The sequence below is a fragment of the Typha latifolia genome, chromosome 8 (genome assembly GCF_019914945.1).
Source record: "Typha latifolia isolate L0001 chromosome 8, TyphaL0001v2, whole genome shotgun sequence".
Classification (NCBI taxonomy): Eukaryota; Viridiplantae; Streptophyta; class Magnoliopsida; order Poales; family Typhaceae; genus Typha; species Typha latifolia.
The window spans coordinates 12,936,633-12,954,385 of NC_133093.1; the positions used below are offsets into that span (position 1 = coordinate 12,936,633).

The 17,753-nt window shown below is 38.6% G+C and overlaps 4 protein-coding genes across 5 annotated transcripts; 3 read left to right on the forward strand and 1 right to left on the reverse strand.

The window, feature by feature from the left end:
* The first annotated feature begins 560 nt into the window (after nucleotides 1–560).
* On the forward strand, nucleotides 561–4,394 carry LOC140793802 (heat stress transcription factor A-1-like). Its single transcript, XM_073145509.1, has 2 exons — nucleotides 561–1,063; nucleotides 2,875–4,394. Exons 1-2 carry the CDS (start codon nucleotides 818–820, stop codon nucleotides 4,120–4,122), a joined length of 1,494 nt encoding a protein of 497 aa, XP_073001610.1. The 5' UTR covers nucleotides 561–817; the 3' UTR covers nucleotides 4,123–4,394.
* Nucleotides 4,395–6,609: 2,215 nt separating this feature from the next.
* LOC140794447 (protein SAMBA) lies at nucleotides 6,610–11,932 on the forward strand. 2 transcript variants are annotated; one of them, XM_073146478.1, is made up of 4 exons: nucleotides 6,610–6,799; nucleotides 6,934–7,044; nucleotides 7,964–8,055; nucleotides 11,011–11,519. In XM_073146478.1, the coding sequence occupies exons 1-3, from the start codon at nucleotides 6,652–6,654 to the stop codon at nucleotides 8,035–8,037; spliced, it is 333 nt and encodes a 110-aa protein (XP_073002579.1). In that variant the 5' UTR covers nucleotides 6,610–6,651; the 3' UTR covers nucleotides 8,038–8,055; nucleotides 11,011–11,519. The 2 variants fall into 2 exon arrangements, with proteins under 2 accessions (XP_073002579.1, XP_073002580.1); XM_073146479.1 differs by lacking the exon at nucleotides 11,011–11,519 and adding an exon at nucleotides 11,745–11,932 and having other exon boundaries at nucleotides 6,618–6,799.
* Nucleotides 11,933–12,335: 403 nt separating this feature from the next.
* On the forward strand, nucleotides 12,336–14,547 carry LOC140794071 (binding partner of ACD11 1-like). Its single transcript, XM_073145907.1, has 5 exons — nucleotides 12,336–12,764; nucleotides 13,033–13,139; nucleotides 13,221–13,293; nucleotides 13,462–13,545; nucleotides 13,639–14,547. Exons 1-5 carry the CDS (start codon nucleotides 12,759–12,761, stop codon nucleotides 14,404–14,406), a joined length of 1,038 nt encoding a protein of 345 aa, XP_073002008.1. The 5' UTR covers nucleotides 12,336–12,758; the 3' UTR covers nucleotides 14,407–14,547.
* A 478-nt stretch (nucleotides 14,548–15,025) lies between these two features.
* LOC140794000 (uncharacterized) lies at nucleotides 15,026–16,389 on the reverse strand. Its single transcript, XM_073145807.1, has 3 exons — nucleotides 15,984–16,389; nucleotides 15,857–15,901; nucleotides 15,026–15,770 (listed from the first exon to the last, which is right to left on the reverse strand). The coding sequence occupies exons 1-3, from the start codon at nucleotides 16,216–16,218 to the stop codon at nucleotides 15,649–15,651; spliced, it is 402 nt and encodes a 133-aa protein (XP_073001908.1). The 5' UTR covers nucleotides 16,219–16,389; the 3' UTR covers nucleotides 15,026–15,648.
* Nucleotides 16,390–17,753: the final 1,364 nt, after the last annotated feature.

A 17,753-nucleotide genomic window follows, 5' to 3' on the forward strand; every position in this document is an offset into this window, starting at 1 on the left:
TGGGCCAAATTTTGGAATTCGGACCGACAGATTTAGGCCCCAGCTCTCGAAGGCCTGCGAACAAAAGATACAAATCCTGGGCTTTTCTCATTTTTGTGAATTTTCTTTCTCTTTCGTTTATAATATTGTGATTTTTCTCTAATCCAACGCCTAAAAATACCGAGGAACAAGAGAGGATATTCCCTTCACTCCAATTCCAGATGACCAAAACACTCCTCGTTAATTTTATCATCGTCCTTCTTCCATAGTAATTTTGAACCTCGCTTAAGGACAATGGAGTAATTTCAAACTTCCTCCTCTGCGGTGCACGTGAATTCGGATAGGCTCCCTTCGCCGTCGTCGGTTGCCCAGGAGTCACCCAATCGCGTGGTCTAACAAATGTCTACATAGTTACGTAAAACATCAGAAATAGCCCTCTAATCTTTCAATCTCCAACCGTAAATCTTAACATCGAATATATCTAGGCCGTCGACTTGAAACGAGCTATTACTGATAAATTTATGGCATTCAGGGGCATTTGAGTCTGATACATTCGTTGCTCGATTGCCGACGCCGTCGTCGTTGCCCTAACGGGGCCCTATTAATACCCGACCCCATTTCTTAAACCCTCTTCGCTCTAGCCCAAGGAAAATTGAAGGAAAAAGAGAAAGAGAAAAGAGGGAGCTAAAAGTAAAAGAGCAGAGACCCTGGAATCAAGTTTCCTCTCCCCTTCGGCATCGGGAATTCGTTCTGTAAACCCTAATCTCCGATCTCGACCGCATGCTATCGAAGCGATCGCGGTGAGGGTTTCTGGAAGCAGGAGCGGGGTCGGAAGGGGATGGACGGCGCAGGAGGAGGAAGTGGGGCGGCGGCGAACCCTAGCGTGAACGGCGGCGCGCCGCCGCCGTTCTTGAGCAAGACGTACGAGATGGTGGATGATCCGTCGACGGACGCGGTCGTATCTTGGGGACCAGAGAACAACAGCTTCGTGGTCTGGAATACGCCGGAGTTCGCGAGAGATCTCCTTCCCAAGTACTTCAAACACAATAATTTCTCCAGCTTCGTACGCCAGCTCAATACCTACGTATGTGCTCTTCTTGCTCTCTTTGATCTTTTGGATTAGTCGGAAGTTTGCATCTCTCATTTACTTAGTTATTGATGGAATTCGTTTGGGAGAGTTTCAATTTTGAGGGAGATTGCTCTTATACTCGGAAGGTGTGTTGAGGAAGATTGGGAAAATTGGACTCCCCCAAAAAAGGGTGAGATGTGGATATATATGCGTTCGTACATCTTTTGTTTCTTCTTTTTCTCCTTTCACCCCTAAACAGTAATTAGGATATATATGCGTAATCCATTCTCTATTTATTAGGCCCTAAAATTTGCAAGATTACCCTCAGAAGGCTGTCTGCATGGAGCATAGGTTAAAGACGCTCTGATGATGGTTAGAAGGATGGGCATTAAGGATTATTATAGGCGAGTTTTGAATGTTGATGGATCATCTAGGAACTTTTTGACTCTTTGATGAGGTTTTCCATGCTACTAGTTTGCCGATTTGTATACTTGTGGTGCTGTATGGCACTAAACTTGATGCTATACATTCAGGAAGATATTTGAAGTTGTTAAAGTAATGTTTTGAAACTACCAGAGTATCAGCTGTTCCACAGTGTGAACTACGTTAGAAATAAAACCAGCTGTTCCACAGTGAGAACTATATCAAAAATAAAACCACTGTGATATTGAAGTTAGATATCTTGAGACCATGGTCTGTCGCCTTACCTTGCCCACTTCCCTTGATGACCATTTTCTCTACTCTTGCTTCTTTATTAGTCCTTCTAATTAAGCATCGTAAGTAGGTCAGGACCTATTGAATATCTGATTGACTGATTTATCTATTAAAAATTCTTGTGTCAACATTTTTTCTTTTTTTTGACAAACAGGTTGCAGACCCTATTTCTCTTGTCTCAACATTTTATCTTATATATTTTTAGAACTATGTATTCTAAATAAAAGTTCTTTTTTATTGTGAAAAATGTTATTTCAATTTGCATTAGGCATATAAGTATGTCCTTGTGTTAAACATCCCGTTGAAGCTTCTATAGACTGATGACTGCCAGAGCTACTAAATGGATATAATTATATATCTGCATATCGGTATATGAGTATGAGGACAGACAGGGCATAATGAACTTTGGAACTTACACTACAGAGAAAGTCTATATTCACTTTGATAAGTCAAATCTATGCTGATATGTTGATGTGATACAAATGAGCTAACAAAAGTCAACACAAGTCCTATTTGTACTCTGTAAGATGCAGCATGCTGAATGAGGAACCACTCCTTACACGGAAATTCAGTCCGAAGACCCTTGTAATCAAGTTATTTTGAAGATAATTTGTGTTAATCCTTGCTTTTCTAGGAACCGTGAAATTGTGAATTATAATATTAGGGAGGAATTAATCTCCGAAACTAAGATGGAAGAACCAAAACTAACTATTAGATAGCTATTGATTCTCGGACAACTATTCACCTTTGCATGAATTCAATGACAAATTCACATCCAATATTTTGATCTTAGATTCCTCCTAACTGGATTGCAGGAATCTTGTTCCTTCCATGGAAATCAACTAAAGACTCTCTAAAGTTAGTGACACTTTCTTTCAGGAGAAGTCTTGGTGCCTTTAGGAAACTATCTTTTGGATCTTAATATTTTGTCACTTAGTAGGACCTGGTTTGTGATGCCGGAGGCCATTCTTTTTCTTTATTAGTCTTAAAATTTATCTTCAGCCTCTACAACAACTATTCCTAGAGAAAAAACAGATTGCTTCATTTTATGAAATATGCCTATCCTATGTTTATTCTTTTCTTCAGGGTGTTTTCTGGTGTTCTGTGAGCAGGGATTTAGAAAAGTTGATCCTGATAGATGGGAATTTGCAAACGAGGGATTCCTAAGAGGGCAGAAACATTTGCTGAAGACTATCAGCAGGCGAAAACCATCCCATGCTCATGGTCAGACACAGCAGCCTCAACCACAGAATCCTTCAGTTGCTGCATGTGTTGAGGTGGGGAAGTTTGGCTTGGAGGAAGAAATTGAGATGCTCAAGAGGGATAAGAATGTACTCATGCAAGAACTGGTCAGGCTAAGGCAGCAGCAACAGACCACAGATCATCAGCTGCAAACACTAGGCAAACGCCTTCAGGGAATGGAACAGCGCCAACAGCAAATGATGTCATTCTTGGCGAAGGCCATGCAGAATCCTGGATTTTTGGCCCAATTTGTGCAGCAAAATGACGGCAACAGACGAATAGCTGCAGTTAGCAAGAAAAGGAGGTTGCCCAAGCAAGAGGGCAGACTGGATGGTGAAAATACTTCACCAGATGGCCAGATAATCAAGTATCAGCCTTTAATAAATGAAGCAGCCAAAGCAATGCTAAGGCAGATCCTGAAGATGGATGCTTCTTCTAGGTTGGAATCTCCAAACAATTCTGATAGCTTTCTATTAGGGAATTTCGTCCCACCGTCTGAAGCTTTTGATAGCACCTCTTCTTCTCGGAATTCTAGGGTTACCCTGGCAGAGGTTCCTTCTAGTTCAGGTGTTCCATATATCACAGCAAGCTCTGGTTATTCAGCAATATGCTCATCTTCAGCTGCTCCAGAGGTCCAGTCGCCTGTTGGTTTGGCAGATAATAACTTATCCAGTAAATTGCCAAATATGCCTGTTCCTTCTGCAGTCGCAGATACCATTGCTCCGTGTACAACTGATATGAGCATGCCGGATTTTCCTGAGTTGCAAGACATAATGCCTGAGGACAACATGGTCAACATTTCTGGAGATAAGTTTGTAATGCCTGAGCCCGAGCGGACATATTTGAACCATATGGCAGTGGAAGTGGATGAGGCTGTGCCCATTGAAACAGATGATATCCTATATGATGAGGAGGCAAAACTTCCTGGCATTATTGATTCTTTCTGGGAGCAATTCCTTGCTGCTAGTCCTCTATCTGGCGACACAGAAGAAGCAGAGTCTAGTTCACTGGAAACGAAGGAGAAGCAGGAAAGATCAGGGAATAGTTGGGACAGTGCTCATAATATGGAGAACCTTACAGAGCAGATGGGGCTTCTTTCATCAGAACCCGGAATGTGATATATTATCTATACATTCATCATTACCACCAAAGTAATCTGAGATCTACTGAGCTAGGCTAATGTGACATCTGATGGTCTCCAGCGCTAGACAATCATATATAGGAAGATTTCGATCATCCACTATTTGTCTAGAATGACGCAAATTGTTGACCTCTTGCTTTTCCAAGGAGCAACGTTTGAATGAAAAAAAGAAATGTTGATAGACCAATATATATAACAGGTTGTTGTGTTCATTCACATTGTCCTCTTAATAGCAATTTCTTTTTATCATCCACCATGTCTTTTTATCTTTTTTGGGTTAGTACATTCACCAGGTTATTTATTCGCTATCTTACTGGTATTTTTTTTTCTTAGCGTTATTGGTTGTTTACGGTGAATTGTGTTCTAACCATGGAGAATGGTTAGTTGCCATGAGGTATGGTATCTGAGATTTTTCTTTGTAATCCTTTTTGTAGATTTGAGTCATATTTGCAGTTTCGGACCGAGGGCAACTTTCTGGTTCTATGGATCCTAGATGCAATAGTATATTATTTGGATCAGGGGCAACTTGTAGATTCCTTATCCTCGTGCTATTTGGGATTTTACAATGTGATCTGTAGATCATATTTATATTTTTTTTTTCTTCTTTTATTTATGAGTTTGAAGACTAGACATTGGTTGGACAATAGGCCAACCTTCTCTAGATACAGATTACAGAGTCACTTAGGCTCCACTAAGTTTTTAGCTATCTAGTATAGGTTTTAAGTTATAGATATCGTCGAATAATTGTTTCAAATCAAACGTCAGACCTGATTTAAACCGTCGCGTTGCTTCTCAAAATTAATCGTAATGCCAAGCTATTAATCAAATCGAACAAAATCACCACCAAATTACCGAACAATTTTTCTATAATATTATTTAGAATTGAAGACCTCCTTAGTAATGAAAAATATGCCTAGAATTGATTGGTAGATTATATTTAGTTTCTGATCCGATCTATGCACCCATATAAGGAACGCTGAAATATTTTACAGTTTACCAACTTATAATTCATATTTAAATGATTGAAGTCATCTTTCTGTCCCGTCGCAGCGAGCATCGTCATCAACATACACTCTCGAAATGCATTCTTGTTTCAGAAGAGTAGTCCAAATTTGATAAATCTCTTTAGATTAATATATATACATGACAAAACAGAAGTTTCAAAAAGAACAGCAACTTCTGTGAGATAATAACGAAAAGGGGATAAATACTTTGGACATGAAGGAAAACCACGACGAGATTATTAAGTGTCAATTAACAAACAGTAGACTGACAGTTACAAGCCTCATCAGCATCCCATGCACCAAAATCTAATCAAGTTACTTCTTGGGTCCTAAAAACCAAATCAAAAGGAACTCGCAAACACGTTAATAAAAAATCTAAAGCTAGGGAGGAATTTAATCGAGAGGTGATGATGATGATGATGATAATGATGCGTGCTCAAACCTCGGAGTTTGGACGACGTTCTCGATGGCAAAGCTGTTCACGTGTGATCTTATCCGTCTCTATCTTTATCCACTTCTTCTTACTCCCAGCAAAACGCGCCTCTATTCCTTCACTCGATGAGCTTATAATTTTATTACGTCAAAGGATTGAGATGATTGAGATGTCGGCACTGGGCAGTCGTACAATCTTATGTTAGTGCTGTTGATGTACGCCTGTTACCAACCACGGATTAGCTGCCTATTGTTTAGGAGTAAACACTCTATTTTTTTTCCATATTCATTGGACTTGTTCACTACTTTTAAGATGTGAAACTTGATTCAACTCACAATCTCTTAACTCAAGTTTAATTGTTGAATTAAGCCGCTACGTCTTGTGCTTGACGCTACTTGACACGGTGTTGAAATTAAGCTCCACTTAAAACTTTGCGGATTCTAATGTTTAAAAACTAAACACAATCCCCTTGAATAAATATTAATACGAATAGAAGTTTAATCCGCGAGAAGTTGATGATTATTATAGTTAATATCGTAGTAAATTATCCAGTTGGTAGGCTTACGTGGCACGTGACGACTGTTTATTATTTATTCCAAGTAAAACCTCGATATTGCCGGGCGGTGTGTGACAGACAATAAGTATTTCTTATTGAGCAATGATTCCATATTAACCAATTACTTATTAAAAATAATTTTTAATTTTTAATAAATTAAAGAGTATATAAGATATTTTAGACTAAATTAATTAATAAAAAATTAGAATTTAAGTATTTTTTATTACTCATTGTTATTACTGTTACTTAATAATAAGAGCGTCAACTTGTACTAATTTATTATTTTTTTTGTAAAAAAAAAAAAAGATAGCTAAGAGAGAAATATAATATGATTTATTTATACTTACAATTAAAAAAAATAATCGATGCTTTCGGTTAATTTTATTTAGTATTATTTAATCTTCACTGTTCTATTAGGAGAGAGAAATTAATTATTAAATAATTTGGCTATTTCCCGTGGGCTTTAGGGTAACATTACGTATTACATCATACGCTTTCCTCCGTGAAAGGCTAATGAGCTCACCAGCGAGGTCATCGGTGTCGGCGACGAGTGCGGGCCCAGGCGGCAGCAGCAATGCCGGACTCGGCGACGACTCCTCCGCCTACCACTTCCCCACCGATCTCATCTCCGCACTCGACCGCAAGGACGAAGCCCTAGCCGGTAATAGAAATACCCAAATCTATTTTTTTTAATAACATTTTACTCTCTTCGTTGTTTGTTTCTCATTTATCTTCTTGGCCCGTCACGGATCGGAGGATTCCTTACAAATTTTCTTGCATTTTCCTCCTTGTCAGCGTTGAAATTGGAAGTAATGGCAGCTCTCCAGAAGGAGGTGAAGTCCTTGGATGAAGACAGTTGGAAATTCGCAGGTCCTCGATCGAGAATTAACCTGATTTCCAGACCCGGTATACTTTCTAACTCTTCTGATATATAATTATACATCAATGCTTAGTTCTTGGTTTGCTTTGTTTGTCTTCGTTTTTCTATATATTATTTGTCTCGTAGGTGTTACATATTCTTGTTTTCGTCGTTCCATATTGGATCATCTGGAGAAGAAAAGGTGTTTATCTTTGTATTGTTGCTGTGCTCATGTTATTTGTTATCTTTGTTTGATTCTTTTGGATCGTAATGTATCTTGCTCATGCTTGCCGTGCTGAACTCAGATTTTGTTCTGTTTGGTGTGCAGATTCATATTCTTGATTATGTGTTCTTCTCTGAGAATGGTTAGATGTAGGGTTGTGTTTCCAAGTATAAAGACAGAAATAGCATTTACATGCTACATATCTCAGTCTGCACATCTACCCAAATAGTCACATTATAGATTAAGGAGTAAATGTACAGTTTGGGAGATGCTCTTTTTTATCCTACTACAAGACAGTTTTATCTATAATCCATGATTAATTCAAATTTTGATTGACTTTATGTTGTCTTTGGCTGTTGCAGAAGCTAAATCTTTTGAATGCTTGCCAGTTTTCCTGTTTTCAGGTTGAAATTCCTTGATATGTTGTGCACTAGAATGCTTGGGCCATGAGAGAAAACTGTTATTTCATCATCAGCGCATGCTTTCTTTTGTCAATTCCAGATTTTTAGTGTCTAACATAAGATGAGGCAATGATTATTCAAAATTTCAAATGACTATAAATGAACCTTTATAGGCTATCATTAACTAGTTTACCATTATGTACTTGCATATGCACTAGTATGATGTGGTATGCCCTCATTGACTTTCTAAGGAATCTTGTAACCTTATTGGAGAGATCTGAATAGATTTTTCCGTCATATCAACGGTTAGCTGATTTGTGTGCCTCTTTGAATTTCTCTCAGGTGGGTATCAACTCAAACGAGCAGGACAGAATGAACATGTCAACCATCCACTCAAGCAGACGAGAAATTTTTAGAGGTTAAAATGTTAAGAGGTTGGTCATTACATGAACTCTGCTAATCTTTTAGCATTAGAGGAATGTTCCTGCGTTGCTTATACTGGGCTTTAGATAATCTTGGCATTAGATCCTCTAATGGCTACAATCGAAGTTAGGCATACTCTTAAAGTTAGTGTTTATCCGTTTTTGAGATTATTCAAATTGTTCGCTTTTCTTCTTTTCATCTTTTCTTTAAAGTTTGATTGGTTGATGCATCCATATAGTATCTCTAGACTAGGACTATTACAGCTAATTATGTTGCTCCTATCTTTGCTACTCTTACCATTCTATTGAGATTTGATATTCACATAGTTGTCAAATATGGTAGTCAGATGCCAAGGACTTTAATCCTTTACGGTGACTTGTATTTTTCACTGGAAATGCTAGATCACATATCTTATACTTTTCCTTCAATGTAAGATATATACCCTAAAACATTGCCTTTTGACTTGTCAAGCTGCTTCCATTCATTACCCTTGCCCTCCATATTTACATTGATTTTAATATGGCTCTCAGCTAGAGAACCTTTGTTCCTTGGTGATTATATGGACTCATGTTAAGCTTACAGTTTGGTATACTGTCAAGTGTCAACAAGGTTTTAGTAGATGAAATCTTAATAGTTCCTTGGTTTGGGCTTCTGTGCCCTTCCTGCACATGATATAGTGATTATGGATTTGAAATCTGCTAAACTTAGGAAATGATTCCCAAGCTCTTAGTCTCTCTTGGATTAGTTCACCCAAGGGAAGGGATATGACGGGCACCCCACATGTTTGTATGTCACAAAGCTGACATGAGACATAAGAAAGCTCCTATCTCAGTCTCATTAGAAAGAACCAAAATTTTACATTACTTCTGACACAGGACATGGTGAGACACTATTTAGCCCTTTAAAAATCACTCGTGTAACAATTAGATCAGACTGGCAACTGGGTGACCCATCACTCAACCCTAAAAGAAAGGTGATCTACAGGGCATTTCTTGCTTTCTTCTATGTCTTCTGAATGATATCCTTTGCATTGATTTTGCTTTTGAAGGTTGAACTTGATTGTCATTGTCATCATCAATGGCTGGTCTATCATTGGCAGTAGTTGAAGGGTCTTCCTTTTGTTTTCTTCTGCCTTCTATTCCATAGATGACAAAAGCCTGGATTATTATAAACAAAAAATACAGAATAGACATAATCACATAAACAAACTGTATATATAATCATCCAAGTGTTCAACAAAGTATAAAATTCCAATGCTGAATTAAATAGTTTGAATGATCACAAGTTGCACCTCAAGTGAATAGGATCTAGTTAGAGTATTTATTAGATTAAAGCATTATATGACCTATCAATCAATTATCTAACCTAGAGAAGCGGGGATAAGATTTTGGATATCTTTTGATGCTTTACATCATCTACAGCTATTTTATTTTTAAATGTAAATTTATCCTATTGTTGAATCTGTGTAGAAGAGATGTTGAATTGCTGCTTAAAGGTTTTAGAAACCCACAAACTTTTGCGCCATGAACTTTATAATTGTCTATAAGTCTAGACATCAAGTAGATTATATTAAATCCGTAGGAAATTAGATATCTTTGATAGAAAAAGAATTCAGTCATTATGGAAGATAATTTGTTTTGATTCTTGCTTCTAGGTTATAATTGAGATTGACACTAGAACCATCTGTTCTTTAACTTGCTGTGCCAACTACATATATCTTTATGAGATCCTTAGGCCTGAGCAAGTATCCAATTTGATATATTTGCTGCATGATGTAGTTTCTTGACCACCTTTGAAAATCAAAGATTTATGCTTCGTAGTAGCTTACTACTTTTCCGTTGCTAGTGAATTTAAGAATTGGATCATAAAGGAATGTGTAGCTAGGGAAGAGAGTTTACCTTGCATTCTAGACAGCAATATTGGAAGGACTCTTGCAAGCTTCTTTGACAATGTAAACAAATGCTCTTGGAATTGGTCACTTGATTCTTGCTTGCAGATGGCTTATGCGTCAAAGGTACTACCTTGTGACTGTTGATTAAGTACGTCTGTGAAGAGAAAATAGTACCACATATTAGGACAAATTGTACCCTAGATTTGACATATTACTCATTAAGCTTGTTGAAATCATAGTTTATGGTTTAACTGAATGCCACCACCATTGAGGAGAGTCGACCTCCCACCCTCAACGCCAAGTGCCTCAACTGCTGGATGCCCCTGGATCCATGATGGTTGAAGCTCCACCCGAGGGATAACTTATGTCCTTAGGAGTCCTAATTTAAGTCAAGCTGATGGTTCATTTCTGAGTATCATGCTGATTCCTGGGTAGCCTTAATTGTAACAGGGATCCTATATTAGGCCAACCACCCTCCAATATTATTATTTGGAGAAGTAACCATTTGTGCGACAGTTAGCTTGTAACTGATGGTATATGTACGAGTCCCAGAAACTATATATCTTGTAGTGGTGGTGATGCCACTTACAATTTGCCTCTCTATATCTAGCATAGTATTTCTGTAAAAATAAAGAAAACAAGAGGGGAAAAAGCAAGGAAAAAAAGTTAGTGTGCTTGCAATTAACAATGATCACACACCTGTATGCCAGAACAACTGAAGTGCTTCTTCATGTCTTGTACGTTAACAACATTTCGATACACGTACTTTCTTATCTGAAATTTTATCAGAAAATAATCATTTGACGACTAAGCTTGACTAAAACACTTAGGAAAAATGCTTGGCTTGGTTTGGCTTGGCTGATATGTTTCCCTGCGCAACCTCAACATGCAAGGGAAATCATCATTGGGAAGCCAAATGATATTAAAATATTGATAGCCCTTTAGAAATCAGCATCCTACGAAATAATGAGATATTCCTGAAGCACTGAGATGTTAATGTGATTCACTAGCATAGAACAGTTTACCTCTTATTATACTATGTCAAAATGTAACACTGCTTTTTTTTGTATGGCAGAGATTGTAATGTTTGAAATAATTCAGGGGCAAGCTGTATGCTTTTGGTTTTTTAAAAGTGATATGTATCTGAATCAAACTTTAAATTTTAAAGAGCACTGTTCAATATTCTATGCAAAGACAAGATAATGTAACATATTAAAGCATCAGCAAGTGAGAGGGGCCAGACCTGAATATATTCGCCTTCTTGGTGATCTAGAAGGCACAGAATGCACAAGGACGTGAAAGAAGAGATGCAGTAGAAATTCTTCTTCTCGTTGTGCCTTGTGCAATCTTCAAAGAAGTCTTCAGCAAACATCGTAGTGAGCCATCGAGGCATGGGATTGTTCTTTGCCATCCTCTTAAGGCAAGTTAAAGAGGAGTGAAATAAAATCAGTGATACGATTTGTTTGCAATTGTAAAGTTACGCAGGTCTTAATATTTGTATTACTACTTTACATGACTAAAGCTCCTGGTTACATTTAGTGCATTGTAAAGCTAATCTTATATTATTATTATTGCTTACTATAATTTTCTTTTTTGATGTTTCTGTTAAGTTTTTAACACAGAAATCTTGTCTTGAATAGGTGTTCTAATTTAACATGTAATTTAATCATCTCAATAATTAACCTCCTTAACTAAAATTCTGGCTCCGCCTATAATATGTCGATTTTTCTCTTTGTTTCTACGAATTAGGCGATAAAAATATTTTGATCAGCGAATAATGGCTGCGGCGTACGTACCTTTTTATCGCAGGCATCATTCGAAGTTGACCTCGTCTTGTGCCCTTCTACCGCCGCCATGCGTGTCCTTTCCATGCTTAATGCTTTCCGAAGAGGTTCTTTAATTATATCTTATGTTATATGTAGTTACGCTTTGATGTATCAGTTTAATAGATTGATAAATAATTTGCCCTTATCTATAAACAAATATAATTTGTTATAGTTTGTGTGCATTAGTCAACTTGACTCTAAAAGGCATAATTATTCGAATGCAATTGCATCCAGTGAATCACCACCAAGCCGTTCTGATTTTATTATCAGACCAGAAATATAATTGACCCGTTATTTTATTTTATTGTTTTTATAGATACATTTTTTAGTTTTTATAATTATCTATAACTAAAAATATATTATTCGTATATTTAAACTAATCATAAATAAACCAGCAATCTCGGTGATCCACTGGTTGAACTGATGACCGTCAATTTATCAAGAGAAGTGCCATCTGGTGAAACATAATCTATACTTACCTTTCTACTCTAAATTTTCTTGTTCCTCTGCTTTATTAAAACTTTAATCGGGTTTTATTTCTCAATCCTTTCTCAAAAAAAATTTTAAAAAAAAAAGTCTACACTAACCTCTTTCTTTTTTCTTTCTTTTTTCTTTTTGGCTTGCTGAGATGCTCTTTCGAGCCACGTCGGATACGTGAGGCGAAGTCACAGAAACCCATGGGAATAAACATTTTGACGATCGTGCCCTCACGCACCTGTTACTCTCAACACGTTCTTCTACGCCCTCGAGCTGGCCAAACTTTATACAAGACCGGCCATTGCTGTAACGCTTGAGGTGCAAAATTGTAATTTTCAATCGGAAAACTTCGAAGTTGTACGACAAATCTCCCATAAACCCGGTTTATTTTTGGACCCTTTTGGCCGCCTATAAACGTACATCCCGAACCTTGGAGCTAGCCAGTAGCCACGAAACTTCTCATCCTTTAATCGCCTCTCTTTCTATTGCTTCGAGGTTTCGAATTCAACGGTCGACAGCTATGCCGGTGAGCATTTCTTTGCACTCCGAGATAATGAAAATTGATTCGTATACGATCGAACGTGAGATTTCTAAGGGAAAAAATAATCTTGAAATTTTCAGTTCTCTAAGCATTCGTGAACTATAAAACCACTTCAAATATGATTATAACTTTGTCTCTTGGTTCCATTTTTATACATTTCTTCTGTCTCATTGATTGATTAGTAATTTATGTATTTAATTCAGAATTGTCAAGAAATAGCTAATATTTCAGTTGATTCTTTGGGTGCCTGCAGGTAAGGACAGTGAAAGTAAGCAATGTATCGCTCCGAGCATCTTCGCAGGAAATCGAGGAATTCTTTTCCTTTTCTGGTGACATTCTCTACGTTGAGATGCAGCCGCTGTATGCGTTCAGTTATCGGACGTTAATTTTCTTTGGCTTAATTTCCTAGGTTTTTGCTTTTAGACTTCTTTAATTTTACAGCGAAGAATCGTCTCAAGTTGCATATATCACCTTCCGGGATTCAGAGGGAGTCGAAACCGCTTTGCTTCTTTCGGTATAAATTCCCTTCTATTCTTTGCTCTATCTCATCCTTGTTCTGGTAGGAGATGAACTCTCTTGACTAGCAATTTAATTAACAGTTAATGCTTGCTAAAGTTAATTCCTGTTCATATAATTTTATACTCGTTATATATATATTTTAATCTCTTCTTCGTAATTGAAGGGTGCAACAATAATTGATATGTCTGTCATCATTACTCCGGCCATGGATTACGAACTACCTGCGGCTGCCTTAGCTGCTCCAACAGTAAACTGCGTGCCATATGCTTTCGATATTAATTTCTTCACCAAACCTTAGCCTGTTATAGTAATCTGATCAACGATCTCCAATTGACTGCAGTCTGAAGAAAGAAAGCCTGTTGGCGGCGCGCAATCTGCATTTCAAAAGGCTGAGGACATTGTCAATGCCATGCTCGCCAAGGGATTCATCCTAGGCAAAGATGCCCTCAACAAAGCAAAGGCTTTCGACGAGAAGCACCGCTTGACATCCGCTGCCACTGCTCGAGTCTCAACCTTCGACAAAAGGATCGGTCTCAGCGAAAAGATCAGCGCAGGCACTTCTGCCGTCAATGAGAAGGTCAGGGAAATGGATCAGAAGTTTCAAGTCTCTGAGAAGACTAAATCAGCAATTGCTGCAGCTGAACAGAAAGTTACTACTGTCAATGAGAAGGTCAAGGAAATGAATCAGAAATTTCAAGTCTCTGGGAAGACTAAATCAGCAATTGCAGCAGCTGAACAGAAAGTTACTTCTGTCAATGAGAAGGTCAAGGAAATGGATCAGAAATTTCAAGTCTCTGAGAAGACTAAATCAGCCATTGCAGTTGCAGAACAGAAAGTTGGCACTGCTGGTTCTGTCTTCCTCAATAACAGCTATGTGCTTACCGGCACCTCCTGGTTCCGCGGTGCCCTCAGTAAGGTTGTCGCAGCTGCGAGTTACGTAGGATCGAAGGGGAAGAAGAATTTTGTTGCTGTTCAGGAAAAGGAGGTGGTGGGGAATGGCTTTGCAGGTGGTAGCATATCAGAATCTACTCAAGTCCCTCCTGATGAGCATTCTAATGGAACAGTAGATGAGCAGTCTGAGAAACCTAAGCCTGTACAGGTTGTATGAGTCCTTTGGTTTATGCTTAATTGTATATACATGAAGTTTGTATCGGTGAAATTTGCAACTATTTGCTATTCTTTTGCATCAATGTTTAAGGACACAGCAAGAGTTTTTGATTGCAGTCAGGCCAAATTAAGCTGCTCCCTATTTTGTTTCTTTTGCTCTTGTTTTTCGTTTTTATCCAAACTCTAGTAAATTATTGTTAATGCGATTCACGAAGCATATAAGTGTGCCAATAATACATGGAGAATGAACTTTCAGCCAGTGCATTGGTCGTATAGGGCATCAATTATCCTTTAGCATTGGCATACAATTAATGTATACTTATTATATACTCCTACTTACTATTCAAATTAAGTTTGAATGATTAAATTAAAAAGATAAAAAATACTTCTAACTAAGAATTATGCCTAAACACTAGAATAATTTGTTTGTTATTTTATATTTAAATTGTTCAAATTTTAACTGTCCATTTAACTCTACCGAATATTCATGGTTTTACAAAAATATACATGTAAAATTATTGTGTTTTGAGAGATATACGTACATATATCAAATATAAAAGAAAAACCCTAACATTTCAAGCATTCATTATCCAACCTAGCCACTCATGCAGATCACAACATAAAGAATACAACCAAAATGTCCATTCATAAGTGCAACTAAGCAGTTCGGAGGATTCAAAAACTGGGCAATGCCCATTATTTCTCAAAACTAAGCAATTCGGAGGCCCCCTTGATGAGTGCACCAGCAGCAAACCAAACCCAAAAGCACCGAAGCAGCACTCTCACAGGGCACAGGACACAGGGCACAGGGCACAGGGCACAACCCATCAAGACCGCACTATTAATAGTTTATCTCTTCCAGTAAAGCAGCTCCCTGTAGGCCAGTCCTCAGTCCAGTAAGCGCTTAAGTTGCTCCCGCGGCACAGTGAAAGTAAACGCCTATCCCGTTGGGAGGCGGAATTGCCGCGGGCCTTAATTGCAAAGCCAGCTGTCATCCAGCTGGAGCCAGCTGTCAGTACGACGGGCTTTGATCAGTTGATCGGCCACGGCGCACGTTAGAGTTGAAGGTGACGAACCAAACTTTTTCGAATTTAGACGAACAAAAAAATAATTTATAGGACAACGAATCAATCCAAATCTACAAAAAGCCCACGACACTGAACGGTGCACGTGCCATTCCAACGGCTCCTGCGTCCTGACCTCATCTCACGTGCGGAGGCACCAGCCGCACGTGCGCCCGACACTAGAGAAGCCCCAGCTTGCGGTGGCGGAGCTTCCCCTCCTCCTCCTTCAAGCCCCGGTTGTTCCGTACTGCCGCTGCCACGCCGCTGACGTCGTGCCGCCCGATCTCCGCAACCGACACCGCTACGAAAACCGAAAAATAGATATCGTAAAATCCCAAAATTTTACGAAAACTTCGGATCGGGCCGCTTAACGGAAAGGCATTGTACCTTTGGCATCAAGAAGCCTAGCGCCGATGCCGAAGCTCGCCAAATCTGGAAACAAACCAGAGAAACGGTCAAGTAACGAGGGAGAACGAGGAAAAAAGATCGAGAGAGGTGAGATCGAGTGGGAGACCGTTGGGAGAAGGGTCGTGAGATAAGAGGTAGAGGACGAGGAAGCAGATGATGGTAAGGAGAGGGATGAGGTGGATGGATCGGTCCGCCCGCAAGCTCGAGCGGATCGGCTTCTCCGCCTTCACCTCCTCCTCCTCCGCCTCCGCCTCCGACACCGCCGCCGCCGCTCCTCCCGTGAAGACGCCACCCTTGATCTGGATCTTTGATCCAGGCGAGCCGATCGATTGCCTCTGCATTGCGACTCTCCAAGCGAGCAGAGGGAGAGAAAGAGGGAGAGAGAGGTATGGCTGCGTGCTCTCTGCGACGACTTGGCAGCTCAAGGGTTTCCGAGAGTGACTTCTAGAAAGGTATGTTCATGCAAATATCACATTTTGATGGTTATAGATGTAAATAATATATTTCATAGGAGTCTATACATAAATATCCAGTTTTGAAGAATATATACAAATACTACCAATTTTATAGGGGTATATGTACAAAAAAAGCCCAATAACAGTTAGTAGACTTAACCTTTGGGATGTGGCCCATCTTATTGGGCCGCACTGTAGCTAAGGCAAAGAAGCCCACATCTGGATATGGGCTTCTAGCCCAACTTTAACCTGTAAGTATTATTCTAAAGAAGCTAAAGAGTTCGGCCCATTAACACCATTGGAAATCACCAGAGAGGAGGATTATGGTGTCTTCTTACCAAAGGATAGGACTCTCAAACAACGAGAAGTTGGAAGATAATGTCCTTGCTTCAGAGGCAAGCGAGACTTGCCCAGAAAACTAGCTTAGGCATTAGAGGGCATCACATTAGAACTGTGTGAAAACCATCACATGGTTCTCCTGTTCACGTTGTGCTTACACCGCTATTATGTCACAATCACAACCACTCAATAGAGATATAAATCCTACTTAGTACCAAACAATGATAGAAACATTAAATTAAATCAATCCAAACTTACCTACACCCAGTGACAACTGCACCCGAAGAAAAAAGTTACATATTATTAAAACCACTAACAGTACAAAAGAGGACCTTTTTTTGTTTAAAAAACAGAAGGAAAGAGGACTTTTAGAGGCTTATTCAATATACATATAGTTCTTACGAAGTCCTACTTTAGCTTGGGCTAAAAATTATGTCAATTGTAACGACTTTATTGTGGTTGTAGCCTTCTCATGGGGACCAAAGATAATTCCAGAGTTGATTTAATGCTATGAAATTTATGTGCTTCTTTTTTCTGAAAGATTGATGCCTCCATTCACCTACTAAAGCATTTGGGATTCTCTAAAACCTAGGTTGTACTCATCTTTATTACAGCCTTAGTTTATGCCATGGTTCAGTAGGCATTTGCACAAAAAATTTCTAAAGTTTTAGTAATAGTCGTATTTGGATTTTTGTGCATGCTTTCTATATAAATTGTGCGTACTTTATTATAAAAGGGTATACATCTAGTGGAGAAAATGGACCCACTCAGTTTCCAAGAGCCTAATCTTACTATTATTAAAACTTAGTTTTTTTTTTGTTTTGTTTGCTGCAAATAACCCCATGGTTCAGAGGCATATCTTAGGTTAGATAAGTTTACAACCCGGTTGTAGAATATCCGCTTCTGGACCTTAAACTTCCAATAATTGTACTTAATTTAACTGGTTTGCTTTGTATTGGGACTTAATGACACTCGATTATCTTCAAAAGCAAACTTTTTTTCTTGGTAGTGATTGTATAAAGCAAATTTAACTTTCTGTAAAAGATATTTCATAGTGGCCAAGGCTATCAAGCTAGTGGCAA